General features: G+C 35.5%; 1 protein-coding gene across 1 annotated transcript in view; it reads left to right on the forward strand.

The window, feature by feature from the left end:
* LOC130264857 (guanine nucleotide-binding protein G(q) subunit alpha) overlaps positions 1 to 19739 on the forward strand; it is a 113246-nt gene that overhangs the window by 83927 nt on the left and 9580 nt on the right. Inside the window, exons 4-5 of the mRNA XM_056513446.1 lie at positions 6462 to 6590; positions 7616 to 7745. Coding sequence (XP_056369421.1) covers positions 6462 to 6590; positions 7616 to 7745 — 259 coding nt within the window. The remainder of the gene's footprint in view (positions 1 to 6461; positions 6591 to 7615; positions 7746 to 19739) is intronic.

Below are 19739 nucleotides of genomic sequence, written 5' to 3' on the forward strand. Positions count from 1 at the left end.
GCAAAACTGTCCAAAATTGGGACCTGCTATGCAGCTGAACAGATAGCAAATTCTGAACAACTATCTGGGATATCTGGGATATCTGTGTAGCAGTCATTAGATTGCAGTAACAAACCATATAGTCATAATTTAAAAGATGCATATGTACATTATTGTTTAATAAACTGTTGGTTAGTTCTTGCTTACCTTCATTTGTAAAAATGTACATGAATGTCCTAAAGATATACTTGAGGACAGTTTGTGTTGTAGAATTGTAGATTCTTCTTTTGTGTTTTCAGTTTACACAACCTTAGTAAGGTTTAGAGTAAGGTAGAACAGCAAATAAAAATGAAAGTCTGAAATTCAAAGATCAAGTAGTAGCAGCAGAATCATGCAAATCCTATCTTATACCTTAGATATAGTCCCAAAAATAAAAGCAATGTCTGAAGAAAGATGGGATATGCATACCAAAGTCCTGCTTCCCATAGAAAAAACTGCAGGTTATGCAACAAAACTTGGGAAATTCAGAAAGGGGAGTGGGACTGTGTAAACCAGAATACAGTATGTATTGCTTTCAGGATGCTTTTTTCATGCACTACCAAACATGTTATTAATGACTGTATATATTTTGATACCTCATTTCCTAAAAAGAAAAATTTGTGTGAGCATTTGTTTATTTGGTGACTTGTCTTTTTTAGCCTTTGCTAAGGTTGGTTTTTAGTGATGTAGGAAGTTGAGCAAGACAGCTATGAATAAAAATGGATAAATGGATGGATAAAAATGGATAAAAACAACACTGTGTAAATTTCTTCCTAGCTCACTTCAATCTTAGCTTTATTGTGTCTACTAAAGATTGAGATAGTTCTGCAAACTGGCAATTTACCTCAACTTTGTATCAATGGTGCAGAATCTTAGAAATACAAACCTCTACAGAAGTTCTGAGAACACAGCCACTACTTTTTTATATTTAGTTTTGCACACTGAAAATTGATTCCATATACTGGATTGCTGCCTGTTAGCATAGAGGACACTTGTGTCAATTATTCTGGCAGCTCTGTGAGGCAGGAAAAATCCTGCTACAGCAGCTTTAGCATTTTGTATGTGTGCTGTTGAAAGTCAAGCCAGTTGTATGTTTTCTCAAAGATGCAAAAAAATTAAGGCCTTTGTTTTTCAGCACACATTAAAAATTAGTGCTAGGGTTTTTTAGGAGAGTGGCCTCATCAACTGGCTCAAAGTTTTGCAGAACAAACTAAAAAACTCCAACCCCATCTGAAAACCTTACCAAACCCCAACAATAATATGGAGTATAGTCCCACCCCACTCCAGAATAGCTAGGCTCCAAAGGACAGAGACACATCAAATCTTATTAAATGCATTGCCTAATTATCCTTACTCATAGACTTCGGTTACGTTTCTGTTTTCTCTTGCACTGCCATTGTCTGTGTTTGAATCAGGACATTTGGAGAAGGTCATATCCATGAGCTATCTTAATCTTGAGGAGAAGACTTATTTGCATTAAACCTCAGAATTCCGGGATTGAAAAGGTGTAAAGGTTTATATTTACTATCATAACAAAATCTGTCTTGTCATTGAATGTAATGAGAAAGCATTTGTATGTGAAATGTTGCTGGTAAGGCTCGCTTTTATAGCTATGGTTACACTGAAATCAACAACAAACTTCTATATTAAACAACAGAAGTTGTTTGGAGGTTTGTCCTTTCCCTGTTCCCTGTACTCTCATTCTTTCCATAAAGGTGTATTGGCTGGCTGGGCAATAACAAATCATCATTACTGGTTTTATACTGACCTTTCTATCAGTGTCAATAATTACTTTGTCTCTACATGTTTGGTTTTATTTAGAGATTTATTTATATATATTTAGAATGTAGTATTTCTGGTGTGGTGCCAGTCGCATCCTTTCTCCTCAACAGTGTGTTTCAGAGGCATTCTGCTCTCCAGGGACTTCTGTGCTCAAAGTGTCTCTCAGACTCCTAAGCACAGGGTTTGACAGTGTGCTAGTGAGTATTAATTCAGCACTTTGCTACATTGGTTTTGCCTGCTGAGTTTAGGAAAAGTTATTAGACAGTACTGATGAGCAGACTAGTCTAATTTTTAACCTCAGAAAGGGAAATTATGTTAGAGATGGATTGAAGGCTGTACCCTTTCTACCTTTGTCTGCCCATGCCCTACTGCCTGCATCTGATGAATTAGGCCATATGTAGAATATAGTTTAATGTTACAGAAATTCATCCTATGGATTTATTCCTTAGGAAATGCTTCTTTATCATCTCATTACTTGGAAAAATCTGACCTCAAAGATGCTGGTAAGTAGTAGCTCATTAGCTGAAGGAGGGTGTTTTCTTTGAAGGTGTCTGCCCCATGCTGAAGGTGCTCCAAGATTTAAATTTCTGAAAGTAAATTCAAGTAAGTTTTGGTGGTCTGTCTTCGTGAGGTGATGTAGCCCTAGGAAACTAAGGCTCAGTATTGAGCTACCTGTTCATGGTGATTGGAGTCATACTCAATTTATTAAAGAACTTTACTGGTTAAAATAGCTGATCTACTTAAACTTAGGAGTCTCACTTCCTTGCTTGATTTCTATATGAGAGATACAAGTAGGAATGTACAGAGTCAGTCTATTTCCATAATCCTGTTCCTGCTGTTTATTTGAAAATGTGGACCGACAGTACCTTTGACAAGTGCTTTGTTTCAAGGGCACTGTTAGCAGCTCCATAGCCTGGCAAGCTTCCCTGACGCTGGCTACAGGCTTAGACCTTGTCATAGCTGATGTAAAAATAAATACTTTGCATGAAGATTGCATTAAAAATAATTACTTGCTCTTGGTGCTGACAGGGAAACAAAAGTCTTCCTCTGCTTCTGGTCGGTGTGCAGATCACAGGCGTGTTGCTAAATGCTGGTAGCTTGTCCTGACGTCAAGAGAGAGGTCCACTGCCAGCAGCTCATTACATACTCATTGCCTCAGTAATGCGCCTTCTACCTATCACTATAGCAACCCCCTGAACAATTACCTCAGCAGCCACTAAAATTCATTTTTATTAAAACAAATTACAGATATAATTAACTTTTGGAACTTGGTCTGTATTATAAATTTACTTAGAAACCTTGTATTTTCCCGTTTTCTTTCTTTAATGCCTATCTGAGTAGGTACTGTTTGGATGAGAGGCCATATAGCTACAGTGTAACTCTTAGATTTTTAGTAGGTGGTGAAAATGAACTCTTGAGTACCCTGTAGCTGAGATTTAAATGTCTTGCACTGTTGCTACTACCTGTACAACCAGATTCCCTGTGGTAATGCTGGTGGTTACGCGCAGTTAGACTAGCCCTCAAGATAGCTTCCAGGGTATTTCCAATACCCATATTGTTATTATTACTTTAAAATTTAAAGCTAATAAACTGAAAAATTCCCTGGTCTGGGCAATTACTGGCTACTCTCCTTTTGGGTAAGATTGTAGCTATGTCAAGTCTTGTGGTTTGTTTGCAAGAGTGCATGCCTAGTCAGTTGTAGTATACACTGGAGAGTTAGGTGCATTGGTAAGACTGATTGCAGTAGTTGTTAATTCATTTTGAGTTGGGCATCTACCCTAAAACACTGTGCATATCTCTTGAGTGTTTAAATTTTTGTGTATATGGAGGATTTGTTTGCCCAGGAAGGCAGTATAATTGGGGCTGCATTAGCTAAGTGCTTTAGAACCACAGTGAATCAGTTTATTAGTAAGCAGATACATACAAAAGCCCATCAAAATCTTAATTTTCATTTACTTCTCATCCATCTGCATTCAAAAACCGAACACATTTTGCCTAGTGTGGCTTCACAAGTTCTCTTCTGGTTGCAGATAAGCCAGTGGAGGAAATAACTCCGCCCTGCTTTCCTGCTGGAGTTTATGGACTTGCCACATCCCAGAACACAGCCATCAAATAAACCAGAATCAGAACAATTTCAGTAGTGTTTCTTCACTATTTCAAATAATTTTGACAGAAACATGTTATCACTATTGCACAAGTGAAAGAGCTGGCAGCTGGGGATGGTCAGAGGAGCAGCTAGAGTGGTCTGGAGCCCAGAGAGTTGAAAGCAAAAGATATTTGGCATTAGCTAGCACTTTTGATGTTTTAATTTAAAATTGCTGCCTAATAAAGTAATTTAAAAATAAATAAATTACTAGTTTAATAAGCTGTAGGATTTTTAAAGATTATTTGTGCAATGCTGCACCTCCATGGTGATCAGAGGATTTCTTTAAGCCCCAGATTTCGTGAGGGTAAAAAATATGTTAAATATCCAAATCTTTTGGTACAAGGAAGATTTGAAAGTAGAAGTCTTTATTGTGACAGTAAAGCTGTGGTAAGCCAAAAAATAAATTTTCAATGTTACAGGAGCAGTTAAAATAGTATTATGTGAAAAATGTGTGTGCTCCTGGTATGTCTTCAAATATTAATTGTATTCTAATTGTCTTTTTATGTAGTCAATGTTACCCCAGCCCTTCAAATGCAATGCAAAAATCCATTCTTGAGCTTCATAAAGAGAAAATGTCTTGGGGTTTGTCTGTGTGTACTGTAGATGTAGAGATGTAGTGTTTTGCAGTTAATACGCAAGTTATGATAATGTCTTGGGCTTATGTGTTTTGATTTGCTCTCATTGGTGTTTTAGGAAGATTACACCTGACTGAAAAGAGACATTTTATTTCTTTCATATATCAAAAGTCTTCAGACAATTATATAAAACAGTGCATTAAATGGAAAGACTCTGATGTCAATCCCAATGACAGTTGTTCTTACTTAAAGAAAATAGAGGGTTTTTTTTAATTCTTAATTTATTTTAGAGGTTACATAAATTTTAAAAGAGACTTGCAGCATTTTTAGTGATTTTACAATATCTTGAAGGCAACTTTGTGTTGCTGCTGCTGGCAGAGCTTTCAGTTTGATTTTCAGAAACATGTCTAATCCCCCTGAAGTTGAAAGCAGAGCATGAAGTTACATAATCTTCACGTGATAACCAGAGGTGTAGTTGTCTGCAGAACTGTCAGTGGCAGAAAATACCTGTTCCTGTACTTCAGAGCAACAGCGCAAAAGTTGATTTCAGTCTGAATTCCAGCACAAATAATTTTTCAGCAGAAATGTCTGTTAAAATGTTAAGAAACTCCAAAAAACCCAACAAAAACAAACAAACAAAAACAGAACAAAAATTCTCCAAAATCAACTAACCAAACAACAACAAAAAAACAAACAGAAAAATGACAAGTCAAAACAATTTTTTTCTGTCCAGGAAGAATTTATTGACAATTTGCTGTGTGATGGCAGCATTAAAACAGCAATGATAAAAGACTTCAAGTTGTACAACAAAGACCTGGGATATTTCCATTTAAATAAATTAATGCTATAATACATTCAATACATACAATTTATTAGTTTGTCTTCTCCGTGGCTAACTGTAGATTATTTTTCTGCTGTGAACAACCCAAATGTCAAAGAACTTGGTTTTCCTGCAGCAGTCTTTCTGCCACATGTCCGCTGTAGGGAGAGCATAAGCTTCCTGGTGCACTGACTTCATGAGATGTCCAGATCCTGGGCACACACATGGGTGCCATCTTTCTTTGGAGGATGTTTTTCATGACAGCTAATTAAAACCTTCAGTACACTGGTGCTTTACGGTGGAAATTCACCATTAACCAATAAGCAGAATAGTTCTATGTTGTAGCTACTCAACCTTTAAAAGCAATTTTATAGCAATTTTGGGTTATTTGGGAGTGTGTTTTAAGTACTGCAGGCTTATCAGCCTAATCAGCAGTTTCAGTGTGAATGCTGGACTTCAGGTGCCAGAGATTGCTCTAATTAGTTTGTGCTGCCTTCTGGTAGCAAGATCTGGAGAGTGTTGTAATTGTCAGTGGTTCGGCTTTTCCATTTTTAATTTAGTCTCAAAACAGTGCTCTTTATTCTCTTGTCATTTTATAACTATGATCTATTACGAATCAGTTACACCAGACTGCTATAGATTGCTATCTATTCTATAGCAGTCCATTGTTCTTTGGAAGGTTCATGTTAGTTTATCCAGGTGTGTGTATGTAGTCACTACAGACTGAATATCAAGAAATATGTTACATATTCCAAGCAATTTTATATTTTTCACACTTTGTATAATACTATGTCTCTAAATTTCCTATAAATTTCCTATGTCATTGACAACTTTGGTGAATTTACATGTGAATGCCAATCAAAGTTGTATGGGAAGAAAACCCCATAATAATTAAGCCGCCTTTCTTGTACAGTTAGCTTGTATCTATGTAAGTGGGGTGGAGTACATTTTTATATTTTGTCCCCTCTTTTCTGCCGATAATGCTTTTTTTTTTTTTTTTTCTCTGTTGTACTTCTCCCTACCCCACAACCCATTTCCTTCCCAAGTTTTCCTTTCTCTTTTCCTCGGTGGGATGATGGTGTCACTGTCTAGCATTCCTGTTGTTTCTCCCTGTTTATAGCTATCTTAATGACTTGGACCGCATAGCAGATTCCACCTATCTGCCAACCCAACAGGATGTGCTCAGAGTTCGAGTCCCAACAACAGGGATCATTGAATATCCATTCGACTTACAAAGCGTCATTTTCAGGTAGGAAAAAAGGTTTTAGCACATGCTCCCTTGGTTTTCTTTTGTTTCCTTTTACATTAGCAATGCCAAGTGAAGATATTGGTTTAAAGTGCATAAAAAGCAATTATTCTGTTTCTTAAATTTGAGCTTGGTCAATTTATCCTCATTTAATTGTCCACATATATTTAGGAGCTCATATTAAAAATGTCAGAAGGATCAAAGACAATTAGGTTTGTTACTTTTGAGAGTGATTTTTACTGATAAGAAATCTGCAATTCATCTTTTCAATAACATATATCAAAGTCTCACTATGCATAATGATCTGAAAATACAACTGTATGTCCTTGTTATTCATGTAAATTATGGAATAAAAGATTGCCATTTGTGCAGTTGATTTTTATAGAGAAATCACCCTACTTTCGTGCAAGTACAGTTGTTTAAAAAAATAACAATGGAATTGTAATTATGAGTTAAACACCTGTGTTTACACTGAAACATGAGATGAAGTGGGAATACACGGAAGCAAACATGAGTTTTGATTTAGTAGATACAGACTGTTTTCTATTTATCTGCTTAAAATGAGGCAGCTTTAACAAGTTGTGGGTTTTGATTCTGATAAGTGGGGGGGGAAAATGTGGTCTTTTTTGTTTATGCCGTTGTTGAATACATGGGACATACATTGCCAAATTATTGCTCATTCGACCTTTATGTCTCATAATTCATGATTTTTTTTTCCACTGATATTTAATAGAATCTGTTGTAAGCAGATAGTTAATTATGTTTGCTTTAAGTCTGATGAATTTTCTGTATTTGAGCTCTTTGGGACTCACAATATTTCAAATACTGAAGATCCATCAGACTTAAAGCGAACATGATTAACTGACTGCTTACAACAGATTCTATTAAATATCAGTGGAAAAAAAAATTCATTAAGGAAACCAAACCAAATTATGTTTTTAACTAAATCCTTGACTTTTATTGTGTTTGTGGTTAGGTGTGTATCTATTAAGGTGTTCATGGAATTGATATACTTGTTAATTTTGCAGAATGGTGGATGTAGGAGGCCAACGATCAGAAAGAAGAAAATGGATACACTGCTTTGAAAATGTCACATCTATCATGTTCCTAGTAGCTCTTAGTGAATATGATCAAGTGCTTGTGGAGTCAGATAATGAGGTAAGCAATTGTCAACAAAGCCCATGAGTTTAAAAAAAAAAAGAAAAAGTTTTGCCAGACCAGTCCCAGGTGTTTTTTAAATCCATCTACAGGAAGTCATGCACAACTGGCACTCAATGGAGTGAGAAGTGCTTTAGGGGTCAGAGGGGAGGAAGGGTTCAATCTTCAAGTAGGGCTAAGCTGATCCACTCTATAAAGGATTCAAAGAAATGTCTATTTTGTGTTGAAGAGGAATACATTTAAATACAGAGGAATGTTTGTTCATTTACTGTTATGAGCAGACGCACAATAATAGTTGCTGTAAATGAAGACGGTGTTTATAGATTCCTAAGGAACAGACCCTAGGGTAGTAAATTCCATTCCTTTGACTTAAAGCCCAAGGTGTATATTGTATTTTTATTTAAAAAAAAAACCAGGAAAAGTAAGCAAGTGGGTGGGCTGAGGGTTCATAGCACACTATCCATTGTTTTGAATTCAGTTTTGAATGAAGACTAAGGATGATTTTTTTATGTTGAGGGTCCTTTGTCTCTCCTGAGGGCTCTTTTAGTTACTCATCAAACTGTTATGAATTTTACTCATTAGCAGTGTCCTGTGCCAATCTTTCAGCACATACTTTAAAAAATTAGATGAAAAAAGGAGAATATTTGACAATATCTTCTTCATGGCTGCCTACAACTTGCACTGTTTAAGACAGTAGTTGATGTAAAATAAAACAGGTGTCCCTGGACAATCAAGTTTTGTATGTTGAACTTTCTTTAGGATTAATTTTTTCTAAAGCCTTGGAACTCTGGAAACTTTTACATTTGTGATGCTTTCATAAAACAAAATTATTGTTACATTAATTGTATAATTATCTGTGTCTTTCGAAGCTGAATTTCCAAAAATTACGATGCAGTGTGCACCAGCTTCGTCTCCTGTAATTTTGGAAGCTAGACACCTGTAGTTAAAAAAGAGAAATGTCAGACTTGGTTTGTTTCAAGTCAAACTGGAAATGGCTGGTACTATCTTTTTCTGTTTGCATTATTCTTCTCTAGCCACAAAGTCAGCATACAAAATACTAAGCGTTTTAATTACAAAAATCTAAGCAAAATTTATTGGAAGTTGCATAAAGAAAAATTAGTTATGATAATTTTCAAATACTATTCTAACTATCCAAAATAAGCTTCATGGAAGTCAAAACCTTCTTGCAGGTGATTTTTATACCTCACTCCTAAACTAATTATGTTCATATTTTTTTAACAACAGAGGAAAACTTCTGAACCCTTTTGACTTTTAGTTTAAAATGCATTCATAACTTTAATTCAAACCAGTTTTTGTTTTCAAGTCATACACACATAGCCTAGAAGGCTTTCCAGCACACTTAGGTCTGTGTTACTCTGACTGTGGAAAGGATCCACTCTTAGACCTGAGCACCAATCTGGGCAGCTGAAGTTTTGGCTTTCAGCAAACTGTCTGTCTAGATTTTGTTGGTATGCCAGGGCACTGCCTTCTTCCCTTCTTTTTCTCTCCCCTGTATCTTTAAACATTGCAGTCCCAGAATTAATGGAAGAATGTGTTTATTTATTCCACAGAAAACAAAACATGGTTTGTTGGAATGTGGATGTGGCAGAAATACGGCTTTAAATGTGTTTGTTGACACCTTGAATTAAGAAATTCAACCTGCAAAGATATTTTTGTTCTTCACTGAGGTGTGATAACCTCGTGAGGAAAGACAGTAATTTAACTTGAAGATTTTGGTAACCAGCCAAGAGATGATTTTTACACTTAGCTTTAAATTGTGGAACAGTATTGAAATTTTAGCACCAAAGTGAAGGGAGTGTGTGTGAATGCTCTACTTTCTTAATATGTGGGCCATCAATGTGATACTAGGATAGAATCTAATCATTCTTCGATCTGTCTCATATTAAAATTAAAATATCTGACTTGACAATTTAGTGTTCTGCTATTTCCTTTTTGTTGCTTTCATGGCCTGATTAAACTATGATTTTTGTAAGGTGGCCTACTTTATTTTTTTAATTAGTCCACCGCATATTGCCTGAGCTCTCATTTCCTGTAGTCCATTTTTACAAAGAGAAGTGTAGTGTTTAATCATTTGTGTCATCCTTTTCAGTTAATACAGTTTTTCATTAATACCATTTTTGTGAGTAAATAGAAATCTTTAAAAAGTACTGTTTTCTGTTTGGGGTGTTGGTGGTTATATGACCTTCCTTGTTAGTAAATAAAGACTCTTGGTTTTTATTTCAAAATATAGTGCTTGATGGATGGTCAGTTGTAAATCTGTTTCTTTCCTTGTTTACCTTATTCAAGAGATACACATTTGGATTATAAATCGGATGAGGTTACACTTAGTTGGGAGTCTTTTTTAATGTTTTTTGCTGGATATATGTGAGGTGGAGCTGGGAACCATTTCTATTTTCATGCCCTTGAAGGAGTTAATAATTAAAAGTTCTAAGGAATATAACTTGTGTAAGGGGACACGTATAGAAAATAAGGCGAGTTCCGACTGCATGTTATTCAGAGACATGCAGGATGACTTCTAAATGACACATCCATGAAATTGCACTCCCATGACATATATCTGAAGAGCTGGGAGTTCAGTCCTGAAGATAAGCATGCCTGGCTGTCCAACTGTGTTTTAGCTTGTGATCTCTCTAACAGGCGATAGTCAGACTCAATGACATCTCTTTTAAGTGTGTTTCTGGATTTACATACTTGATTTTGGTGCATAAATACATAACAGGAAGAGTCGGTAAGGATGGTATATTTTAACACATCCTGCAGAAGTTTCCGTTGATGTACAGTCATTAAATACTTCTAACAAATGCAAGGGACAGATAGCTAACTGTTCTAAATTCTGCCCTTAATAAAACAGAAAGTCTGTCTGGATTGATTGCTGAAAATTAGGGCAAAATTTGCACCAGAGGACATAATATACTAATTACATTAATAGTACTGTAAATTAAGTAAATATTCAATCAGTCTGATGTGATGTGAAAAAGGATAACATGTTATAAATTAAATTGTTAGATGTTTGACCTTTTCAGTTTTTCAGAAAACTGCAGCAGGATTAGAGGTGAGATAAAAACTGAAGGAATAATCTCTCTGTTAAATGGATTTATGATACATTATGTCTTGTGGGTCATGCTCTGGCTCTGAATTATGCCAGCAATTTGGAGAAATTGGCTGTTTTATCACATGGCACAGTTTAGAACTTCTTATGTTTAAAATCAGCTTTTTTTCTTAAATAAAGTTGGGGTTTTTTTCCTAGATTTCCAGTATATATTGCATTTGAATATGTATTAGAGATAGTTCCTTTCAACATAGCAAATATCAGCGTCTGAGTGCAATAATTAGAAAAATTAGTTCCAGCTTCTTAAGAGAACCATAACCACTTGCAGTTATGGAAGAACTAGAGACATAACAGTGTATCTGCAAAATGAAGTTCCGTAAAAAAAGTGGTTTTCATTATCTTTGCACATCTAGTTAAGTACTTAGAAACAGCAAAATAAAGAACAATGTTTATTGAAGCTTTTACATATTTATTGACACACTAAAAGTCTTAAAGTATGTATGATTTCATATAGTTTGTATAGCTCTATGGTGGTTATGTATACATTTTTATTTTTCTCGGGTTCTCAGTGCAAAACCAGATGAGACAGAATATAATTTCCTCAGTTCAGCTAAATTAATTAATTAATCGGCTAAGTGAAAATTAGAAACTTTATAAACTATCAAAAATAAATGCTGTCTTTCCTGAGGTATTTTCAAGGGGTGCAAAGCCAACAGAGGCATTGAAAGCATGAAGTATGCATTGATAAAAGATGGTTTTTATATGTAAGTCATTATGAGTGTTCTGAACATTGCACAAAATATATTGGGGGAAAGTGCCAGTTTAGATTATTCTCATCAGAGATGATACATTTTGGTTAAATTGTAAAATGTGAAATTCTTACTGGATTGGAGGTAAATTGTGAACCTTCTTGATAAGAGGAGGTTGTTAAGTAGAGTACTATACCTTTTAAAAATCACCTTTTGTTTGAAAGCCCTTTTTTAAGTTTGTACTGTGTCTTAAGAAATTGGATTTGATTTAGCTGCAGCCAAAATTGGTAATTTTAACATTGTAATGCCATGGAATTTCTCTTAAAACAGGAGCACCTTCCCTTCCCTATTATCAACTCAATTTTCATTAAAGTTTTATTGAAAGTGCCATCTGCTTATAATCCTTGTATTTACAGGTTTGATCCTGGATTACAGTTCTTGTGGAAAAGGATTGTAATGTATGAAGTAGGCAGGAATTGCTTAAGAATTCTGAGATTTTAAAATAATAGGAAAATTGATTTTTTGGCTTAAGAAATTCTAGATGCATTGTCCTAAAGGTGTTTTCCAGCCTAAACCATTCTGTGATTCTGTGCCTTCAAGCATGTGTCTAGTACTGCCATTACATCCTGCCTGTTCTCTTTTCACACATATTAAGGTGTTTTCTGTCTCTTCTGAGAGCTTGGCAAATGCCATATTGCTCAATGGACATTACAGAAAAAGATGCCGTAATTTCCCTGTGTTTTGTCCACTGACTTTCGCTTCCTTTCAGTATGGTTTTTTCTGCTTTTCTGCATAATCTAATCTGGTGTGATAACCATATTGAATCTTTTTTATTCCAGTCATGATCAGTCCGTTTTGAAACATTGTAAAATGGATTTTTGCTTGAGGTACAATTATCTTCATTCTGAACTGAAGGAGTTCCTCGGAAACTTGTCTAAACCTGCTCCATTGTGCTGCAGTGTGACATACAGTGGTGTAGCATCCAGCTGTGTGAAGACTGCTGCTTGCTGTGGTTGAGAATTCTGCTGCTGCGACTTCATGCTCTCTTACTCTGTGTTCAGCATCCCATTGTCTTACAGCTTTTTATCCTGAGTTTACAGACTTCTAAAGCAGCAGCTGTTACTTACAAAGTGCACCTGTGATCCCCTATCAGGTCTTCCAGGTTTCTGAAATGCAGAATAGTAGGTTCATTTACCAGTCCCAGGTGTTTACATGGCACTAGAAGTAAGAAGGCATAATTTTGTTGCTTGAGATGTGAACAGAACCAGTAGGTCTGGAGGTGGCTAGAGCAACATTTCCAATAGCCACTGCACATACCTTTCAGGAATTCAGGGGGTCTCAGACAACCTAGAACATCTGTATCTCTGGAACACAATAGATGAAAGGAAGAAGGGGCCATCTGACTTGAGTCTCTTATAGAAGTAGTAAGGAGCTAAATACACCAGGAAGAAAGTTGCTCTTAAAAATGTTCTGTCCAAAATGTTACCAACAGGGGATCATTAACATGACTTAATAGTCCATAAATGGACTATTACATGGTGGCTGTCAGTAAAACTGTTTTTGACTTGATGTTCCTGTATCACGAGGGCTGAAAGCAGAATTGTTGGTTTAGGGAGGTAGGATCTCCATCCTGAGGAGACATGTTCAAAGCTTGATGAATGCAGCTATGAGTAAAATGATACAATGACAAAGTTTTTCCTGCTGGGAGCAAGGAGTTGTACCTGATGACTTCCATGTAAGGATCCACTCCAGTGTAATTTCTTCTTTGATTCTAGAAAAAAAGTATTGTATGACATGTGAAAGGAGGGTTTTTTATTTTGTTTCCTTGGGGAGCATCTTTGTAGTCATGCCATAAGGTTTTTCCATAGCTTCCTTAATACCCCTGAAGAGCCCTACTTTATTAGACAGTGGGTATCTGCATTTATGTAGTTACCTTCACTTAATTTACACTGAAGAGCTGTCTTGGAATTTTATCAGATGAAATCAGAACAGGATATTAAGAAAATTAGTATCTCAGCCTCAACTACAAATTGAAACTGAACAAACTTGTAGAGTGGTTTTCTGCGATGTTTTTGTGCTTCAAGTAACTGAATAAAGGCACTGTTCTTTTGATTGATGGAAAATTTTGTTGTTTGTAGTTTCCCTCACCCAGAAAGGATCAATGTTGCTTGGTTTGTTAAAAATATTCCAGTTAACATCTAATTTGTTAAAAATACATTTAAAAAATTACATGAAACCCAGGAAAGGTATTTTTACTGTTCGGTCATTTGTGTTTATATAGGTATGGAGATGCAGGCACACATGCTTACATTTTGAATCTGAACAAAAGTACATGAAAAAAACAGATGGGCCTAGACAGAACTTGTGTAGTGTTCATTTGTGTAACACATTAACAGGTGACAAATTGGTACAGTGTTCCAGTCACACTTCTTTTTTGAGTTGGGCAGAAATAAGAAATGGCATGAGGCTGCACAGTTCAGGGTGTATTTACTCTTCAAAGAGGCAATTATCTGAACAACCTATTTCATTTTTTCATCAGAACTCTCCTGCTGTTTGCATCTGAGCATGCTTCTCCTTCTCTTCCAGCACTGTGTTCCTTATTCACAGGTTAGTCATACATGGCTTAGCATGCAGGCTGAAGGAAAACAATTCTGAGATCAGAGGATTTCTGTCTTTCTACATCATAAATAAATGTAACGCTTCAGTTGACTGGTTTTTCATCAGCAGCCAACAGTCCAGAACAATTGAGCATATGGCAGAGGGATAATACAAACTTCCAGTTGCAACTAAAATCCTCAAATAGTCTTCTTATTTATTTTTTTTCTCCCATGGGAAATCAAATTTCCAGAACTGATTGTTTATTTGGGAACTTGAGAAAATAGCACATTAACTACCTGTGCCAAATCTGTGCTGGATATGTTGTATCTGTTCATACCTGTCCACACAAATGCATGTTTCTTTTTGGCTTGTGGATAAAGAATCTTTTGAATGTAAACTATGAGTACTGGGAAAGATTTGCATCTTGAAGAGTCAGAACCTCTCTCTCTTTTGTTGTAGTGGGGGTTCATAATGGAAATGGGGGGTTGGATAATCATGAACCAGCATACAGAGGCTGCCAGAAATACTTGTAAATGTTGTTACTGGCAAAGATGTGATTGCCACTTTTATTTTCCTTTTTTTTTTTTTTTTTCCTGAATAACCAGTGTCAGGACTGTAGAACTGTCCAGGAAAGAGCTTTTTTCAGGGACTATTTGATTTTAAAATATTTTCACTCATCTTTCTCAAATATCTGTAGGTATTAAAAAAATAGCCAAATCTGGGTTTCATGTTTTATTGTGAAAAATAATTTAAGAGCCATTTTGGCATTTAAAAAATACTTGATAGCAATACTTGAACCATGCTTTAGGACTACTCTATAGACCTTTTTTTTTTTTTGGACAGTATTTTTGTTTCTTGATGGTTATTGAACATGATATTTTAATGGATTTCAGCTGTCACTTGCTTCATCTGTGTCTCTGCTGGGTACATAAAATTGCCATCTATTTTCAAGTGCAGTGGTGAAATTCAGTTTATGGGAGAGTTGAGAGCTCTTCTTCCAGGTGGTTTAAAAATGCAGTTCTTATCTACAGAGATGTCTTCTAAGTCCTCTACCTGAAGCTGTTTTTTTCAGGCTAGTTTACAGAAAGATTGAAGACAGTGAACAAAAATAAAGGAATTATTCCTGAGCTCTATTTGAAATGGCCTCTGACTGCATTTGTGTTACTAATCAAAATGCTTGTACAGCTTTTGAAGTTTTTACTTAGATGACTAGTTACTGCCGTAGAGCTACAAGGTTGTGCTTTCCTACTGGTGGCAAAAATGCGAAGCACTTCCTATTTTGATACTGTATGTACTTTACTAGTGGAGGACTCTGCACTTACCTCCCACTTCCTCATTTCCTCTATTTCCCAGCGTTTACGTAGCAGCTTAATTAAATTTTTAGCCAAGAAATACACTGTGGGTCTTTCTGTACAGCTTGACATTGCTTCTTTGAAAATATTTGCTGGAAGTCTTAGTTGAATAATGGAGACATTACGACTTAATATAGAGTTGTACATAAAAAACATTCATAATGAAAGGTTTTGTTAACCAAAATAATAGAGTCCATTACAGTGACACTAACCTTCTGGAATATTAACCTCTGCTTTTTCTGAAGCTGTCTTGTGTCAGTGTCTCATTTTCTACAGTTATCATCTCTGAATGGCCTCTGATTCAAATAAACATTTTTGCCAGTATACACAAGCTAAATACACAGACCAAGTTGTTCTCTGAAAAATGCATTTTTACCTCCTTGCCACCTTTTCTCTCACTGCATTCCAGCAAAATGTAGTTCCTCAGAATCTGTGAAATCCTAATTTTTTAACAGACACTGCTTAAATTGCTAACAATTTTTTAAATTGTTTAAATTTTTGAATACATTTTTCGTTCAGTATGTCAGTTACAGCATGCCCACTAGATGCCACTCTAGATAATCATTAAGACAATAATGGGTGAAACTCCATTAGTGCTTCTCTGTTTTTTCAGATTAATATTTTACTAAGTATTTTCTGTCAAAGCACTGTTAGCTGGGAAATGCTGCTGAAAAGCTGCTTTCCTTTAGCTTGGTGCCTGCTGATAAAGCTCTTAAATGCTGTTTTAGCACTCTTGCAGATATTCTTCAGGATCTGAAAATTGAGTGCTTAGAAAATATCCCAATTTTTTTATTTCTCTAATTGCAGGAGTAATTGCATTTTTCCAGAGCAACTGATAGCAAAGAGAATTTCAGTATTCACATCCAAACTAGAATTCCATCATTTTAATAAGGAAATTGAAAGTGTATATATAAAAATAAAATTGGAAGGAAGTATACTCCTTTTTAATCTATTAAAACTTAAGAGTAAGTTTGCATTTGAATAAAAATGTAGGAAAATATGGTTTATAGTTTTGCTTGTATTTGTGTTAATGTTTAACAGTCATACAAAAACTTTACAGCATAAATTTTTTTATATAAGTACATGATAGAAAGAAATTCCATTTTATTTTTGTTTCATAAAAACATGTTTCTAATCATAAAATTTGAAAGTCATGTGATTCATTAGTAAGTACAGTGGTTTTTTTTGGTATTTATTTAAATATTAGAATAACTTTGGCCAAGATTATTTAACCTGTTTATGGTTAACAAATTCACTATTGGAGTATCTCTGCAGTATTTCTTACTTTGTTTCATAATGATGTTTTTACATTGGACTGGCAACTCTGTCAAGTTGTATGGAAGATGGAGAATTCTACTCTGGCATCTGTATATCCTAACAAGAAACATAAAAGAACAGCTGGTGATTTCAATATTTTTATGCAATTTGGTATTGACTCCAGTCCAGCAGGTCTTTAGGGATGGTGAAGATAGTAATCCTGCAGCTCATTTTCCATGTGCCAAGGCAGGGAGGCTGTGATGAGCTGTTGCTGCTGTTGAACAGCAGTTGCTGTTGAAGGTTGGCTTCACTGCTGACATTGGCCTTCAGCTACTGAGAAAGCCTTGAGCCACATCTAGCTACACGGTTCTGTACCTTACTTATTCAAGTTTCTATCTGCAGCAATACTGTAACATGAAACTATCTTTTACACAAGAAATAGTGCATCCTGTTAAAGAGAAACTGTTTTCAGAACAGTAGTTCAACCATATTATCTTGTGATGAATTAAACTGATTAAAAATATTATGGCACGTATATTTAATGAAACAAAAGAGTGAGCATGCAAAGGAGTGAGCTATCATTAGAAACAAAACCAGTTTCAGACAAATTTTAGAGGGTACTAAGCAGTATTGTTGGAGGAATTAACTGGCATAAAAATGGGTTTTATGTGCTGTGACATCCGTAAAAGTTGAATTGCCCTTATTAATTGGATAAACAGAGAAATGAAAGATAGCAGAAAGTTAGGCAGAGATTGATTTGTCAGAAATTAATCACTTAATATTTTTTCCTTAATCAGTCAATCATAGTAAAATAAAATAATGAAACCATTATAGCATTTTAATCTGTTACAGCAAACTGGGGACCTGTATTTCTTTATACAGGCAGATAAAATTTACTTGAAAATCTCTAGGTCATCTTTCAATTCCTAGGAATTGACAATGGAGACTACACGTCTAAATGAAAACATACCAAAATATCAGTTCACTGTCCTTAGCACAATTTGCTTCAGTTTCCCTTTGAAATAATTTGCAAAGGGTTTATAAATGGTCACCTTGTCTGTTGGGAAAAGCATGAAGGGCCCAGAGCCAGTGTTCTGTGAGGATGGTGTGAGAGACCTGAGCTTGTTTAGTCTGGTGAAGAAGATATTAATACTTGCCATCAAGTATTTCTGGAGTTGTATATGTGCCATGGAGCTGAACTTTTTGAGTTGGGCCATATAACAGATATAACTCAACTGTGGAGTTCCCATTGCCTTTTCTTAAGGTATTAGTAAGAGAAGAAGTGTATACAGAATGTTGAGAAGAAAATATCGTCTTATTAACAATTAGTCTAAGGAGTTAGGTTTTGTGCTCAGCTGTGTTGACATAAGTGTTTCTTTCCTTTCAGAGTGAAGTCTTGGCACTGTTGAAATTAGTATGAGTAATGAGATCTGACTGCATGGAAGCAAATGTTTTATTACTCTGCATTAGTTTTTCAGTATAGAAATTCAGCTATTTTTATTCACCACAGCAACATGCAATAAAGTTTAACAGACCAAGTATCAACTTTTACTACAAAATTGAATTAGTTTACTATTTGTTTTTTGTTTTCCTTTTTTGTTTTATGCTTGTTTTGGGTTTTTCAAGTTCCCATTCATGTTTATGTTGGCCTGTCTAAAATGCAAATTAGTGAAAGTAAATATACACGTATGGCAAAACTGTGTGAGTTATCTGAGTGATTGTTGTATGGCTCAGCAACAGCAGAATCTGCAGAATCATGTTCTTATTCTTCGGAGCCCTGTTTGGTGGTGCAACTGTCTTTTTCAAGAGGCTACAGCTTTAAAAAGTAAAAATAATAAAAGAAGTAAGTTAGTTCCTGTGTTTCAAACCATATTTGCTCTGGCTCTGTATTAACCAGGTCAAGTCAGCCTAACAGTTCAGAGCTAATTAAAGTGTAACACTATTCTACAATGGCAGAAGAGTGTTAGAAATAGAAATAACTGTAGGCTTTGCTGGTACTTCAGCTATAATGCAAAGTGGTTTCAGGAGCAGCTAAGGAGTTAAAGGCTAATCCAGTGACATTGTTACCAAAAATCAGTAAAAATTAAACTCCTTAGCCTCAGTGTTGCATTAAGAAGTAGGCATTCTGTATTTGGCCAGATGCACGAGGGGGTAGCTCCTCCAAATACTGTGCATGCTGAGCACATGACATTTTCTGTTTATATGTTGTATTTTACATATGTATTCATTGATTGTCCCAGAATAAACATACATATGGTAGCATCTCCCCAAAATCCTTGATGTCTGGTCCCTCCCCTCTGCACATGCATTCTTTTGTCCTGAGGGTCTCTTTGCTGGTACCTGGTTGTCAGCAACCCCAAAGTCACACTTGACTGGCTGGTGCACTGGTAAAGGCATAACTGAGCTGGATGGTTGCTTTCCAGTTTTTCTTCCTACAGAATAAGCATTGCGTTCTTCTGTAGGTTAGTGGGTTCTGAACAATAAGAATGTATTAGTCCACTAGGTGCAAACAATTCTTCATCTGGCTGCAATGCTAGAAACAAAATAAACAATTTATAGTTTTTTAAAATTCTATGTCATAAACCTTTGATATTGACAAAGTATTCTTAGGTTTTAAATTTACTTGAAATGATTTTAATCTGATCTCTAAGAATTGCTGTACTCTGTATTCAAAATTTCAGAAAGGCATGTAAAATCAATAATATTCTGAAACCTTGAATTGGTTGTCTTGTTGTACGTGTCTCTGCCATTAATCACTTGCATTTCAATAACCACTAGTGTGTTGGCTAATTGTATCTGTGCATATTCAGACTTCACAAATGTACCTGTTAAAACTTTCATGTTTTTGGCTAGTGTTTTAAAGAATACTTACGCTTAACTAGCTGAATTTGGAAAAGGAAAATGCTTGAATATTTAATTTACTGCTTGCTTATTACTTTTAATTTAATTAATTGGGTCTTATATATTG

Source organism: Oenanthe melanoleuca, chromosome Z (genome assembly GCF_029582105.1).
Source record: "Oenanthe melanoleuca isolate GR-GAL-2019-014 chromosome Z, OMel1.0, whole genome shotgun sequence".
Taxonomy (NCBI): domain Eukaryota; kingdom Metazoa; phylum Chordata; class Aves; order Passeriformes; family Muscicapidae; genus Oenanthe; species Oenanthe melanoleuca.